Genomic DNA, 1,858 nt, shown 5'->3' with positions numbered 1-1,858 from the left:
AAATCCGCCTGCCTCTGCCTCCCGAGTGCTGGGATTAAAGGCGTGCACCACCACCTTTGTTTTGTTTTTAACATTTAAAAGTTAAAACTTGGGGGCTCAAGAGATGGCTCAGTGGTTAAGAGCACTGACTGCTCTTCCAGAGGTCTTGAGTTCAATTCCCAGCAACCACATGGTGGCTCACAATGGGATCTAATGCCCTTTCTGGTGTGTCTAATGACAGCAACAGTGTACTCATATAAATAAATAAACCTTTAAAAAAAGATTTAAAAAAATCTCTCTTTAAAAGTTAAAATTTGTTTGTTTGGTTGGTTTTATTTTTGTTTTATATATGCTAGTATTTTGCCCCCATGAATGCCTCTGCTTCATATATGTGCTTCATACCCACAGAGGTCAAAAAAGGACTAAATCCTCCCAGAACTGAAATTACAGTCTATGAGCTGCCATCTGAGTGCTAGGAATGAAACCCAAGCCTGGTTACTGGAAGGGCAGAACCAACTTCTGAAAGTTGTCCTTCAATGTCCATGTATGAGCCATGAAATTTCAGCCAGCATATCAGAGATCTTTTTTGTCTGTATCAAAATGTTGACTGGAGTTAATTCTGTTCTGTCACGCTTAGCCCTATCCTGGTATGAGGAGACAGGATGGAAAGTATGAAGAAGTAGGAAGGAACTTTCAGGTTTTGTTTTGTGAGTCAGGGTCTCACTTTTAACATTTATGAGACTATGCAACTGAGGCAGACCTCAAGTCCCAGCAATCCCCTGCCTCCTCTATGAAAGCAGAGCACAGGTCGGTGGATTGAATATTTATTTATTTATTTATTTTGGAGCCAGAGTCTCACTATGTAGCCTTTGCTGGCCTGAAACTCACTGTGTAGACCAGGCTAACCTGGAATTCACAGAGCTCGCCCCTCCCTCTCCTTCTAAGTGCTGGGGTTAAAGGAGTCCAGATAAAACACTATTTTTGAGTCCAGATCTTTAGAACATTCTTTTTTAACTTTCCTACGAGTGATTAGTAGATGTTTACCACATCCTCCACCCATTGTAACCTTTCCTTCCTCACCCCTCCCATAAGGCCGCCCCTCCCCTTTGACATTTCTTTCTTACTGTGGAGAACTGAATGCATGCAGAGGTTAGAGGACAACAACACTTGAGCATCCTCCCCTTCCATTCTATTGGTTCTGAGGACTGAACTTGGACGGTCAGGCTGGGCATCAAGTGTCTTTGACCTGCCGAGCTACCCCGCTGTCTCTTAGTTCTCTTTGTCCCCATAGGCAATTTCATTTCAACTTTCATGTCATACAAACATACATGATTTTATGTATCTGTATAAAGTCTAGGAACTGCAAGTGGAGAAAATACATGATATTTATTTTTCCAAGATTGTAGAGCTCAGACCTTGATGAACTTGTTTATGGTAAAGAGAAGATAGATTTAAATAAATATTAGTCAAGATTTGTGTGGGAATCTGGAACTCAGAAAGCAGGACCTTTACCAAATATATGTGTTCAAACATTGTTCACTTTCTAACCTCACGGTTTATTTCTTCACAGTTCAGGCCCTGATGAGTTTTGAAGACAAGTGAAGGTACAGTGGGTAACAGCTGTGTCCTTGGACCCAGCAAAAGCTAATGAGGAAAATAATTGGAATTTAAAATATAAATATCTAATAAATACTGCTAATGAATATTTCTGGTAAGTTCATCAAGGTTTTTTTTTTTTTTAAGATTTATTTATTTTATGTATGTGAGTACACTGTAGCTGTACAGATGGTTGTGAGCCTTCATTTGGTTGTTAGGAATTGAATTTTTACGACTTCTGCTCAATCTGGTCAGCCCCGCTCCCTTCGGTCAACTGTGCTCG

At 40.3% G+C, this 1,858-nt stretch overlaps 1 protein-coding gene across 5 annotated transcripts in view; it reads left to right on the top strand.

Moving 5' to 3' along the window:
- The window catches only part of Catsper2 (cation channel sperm associated 2), a 20,955-nt gene extending 19,271 nt beyond the window's left edge, over positions 1–1,684 (top strand). For all 5 annotated transcript variants that reach the window (XM_029536136.1, XM_029536139.1, XM_029536138.1 and 2 more), the window contains one exon: positions 1,550–1,684. In XM_029536136.1, coding sequence (XP_029391996.1) covers positions 1,550–1,581 — 32 coding nt within the window. In that variant the 3' untranslated portion in view covers positions 1,582–1,684. The remainder of the gene's footprint in view (positions 1–1,549) is intronic.
- Positions 1,685–1,858: the final 174 nt, after the last annotated feature.

This window comes from Mus pahari, chromosome 3 (genome assembly GCF_900095145.1).
Source record: "Mus pahari chromosome 3, PAHARI_EIJ_v1.1, whole genome shotgun sequence".
In the NCBI taxonomy this organism is placed as follows: domain Eukaryota; kingdom Metazoa; phylum Chordata; class Mammalia; order Rodentia; family Muridae; genus Mus; species Mus pahari.
The sequence above is the reverse complement of the archived record's forward strand: the minus strand, read 5'-3'. Positions and strand labels throughout refer to the sequence as shown.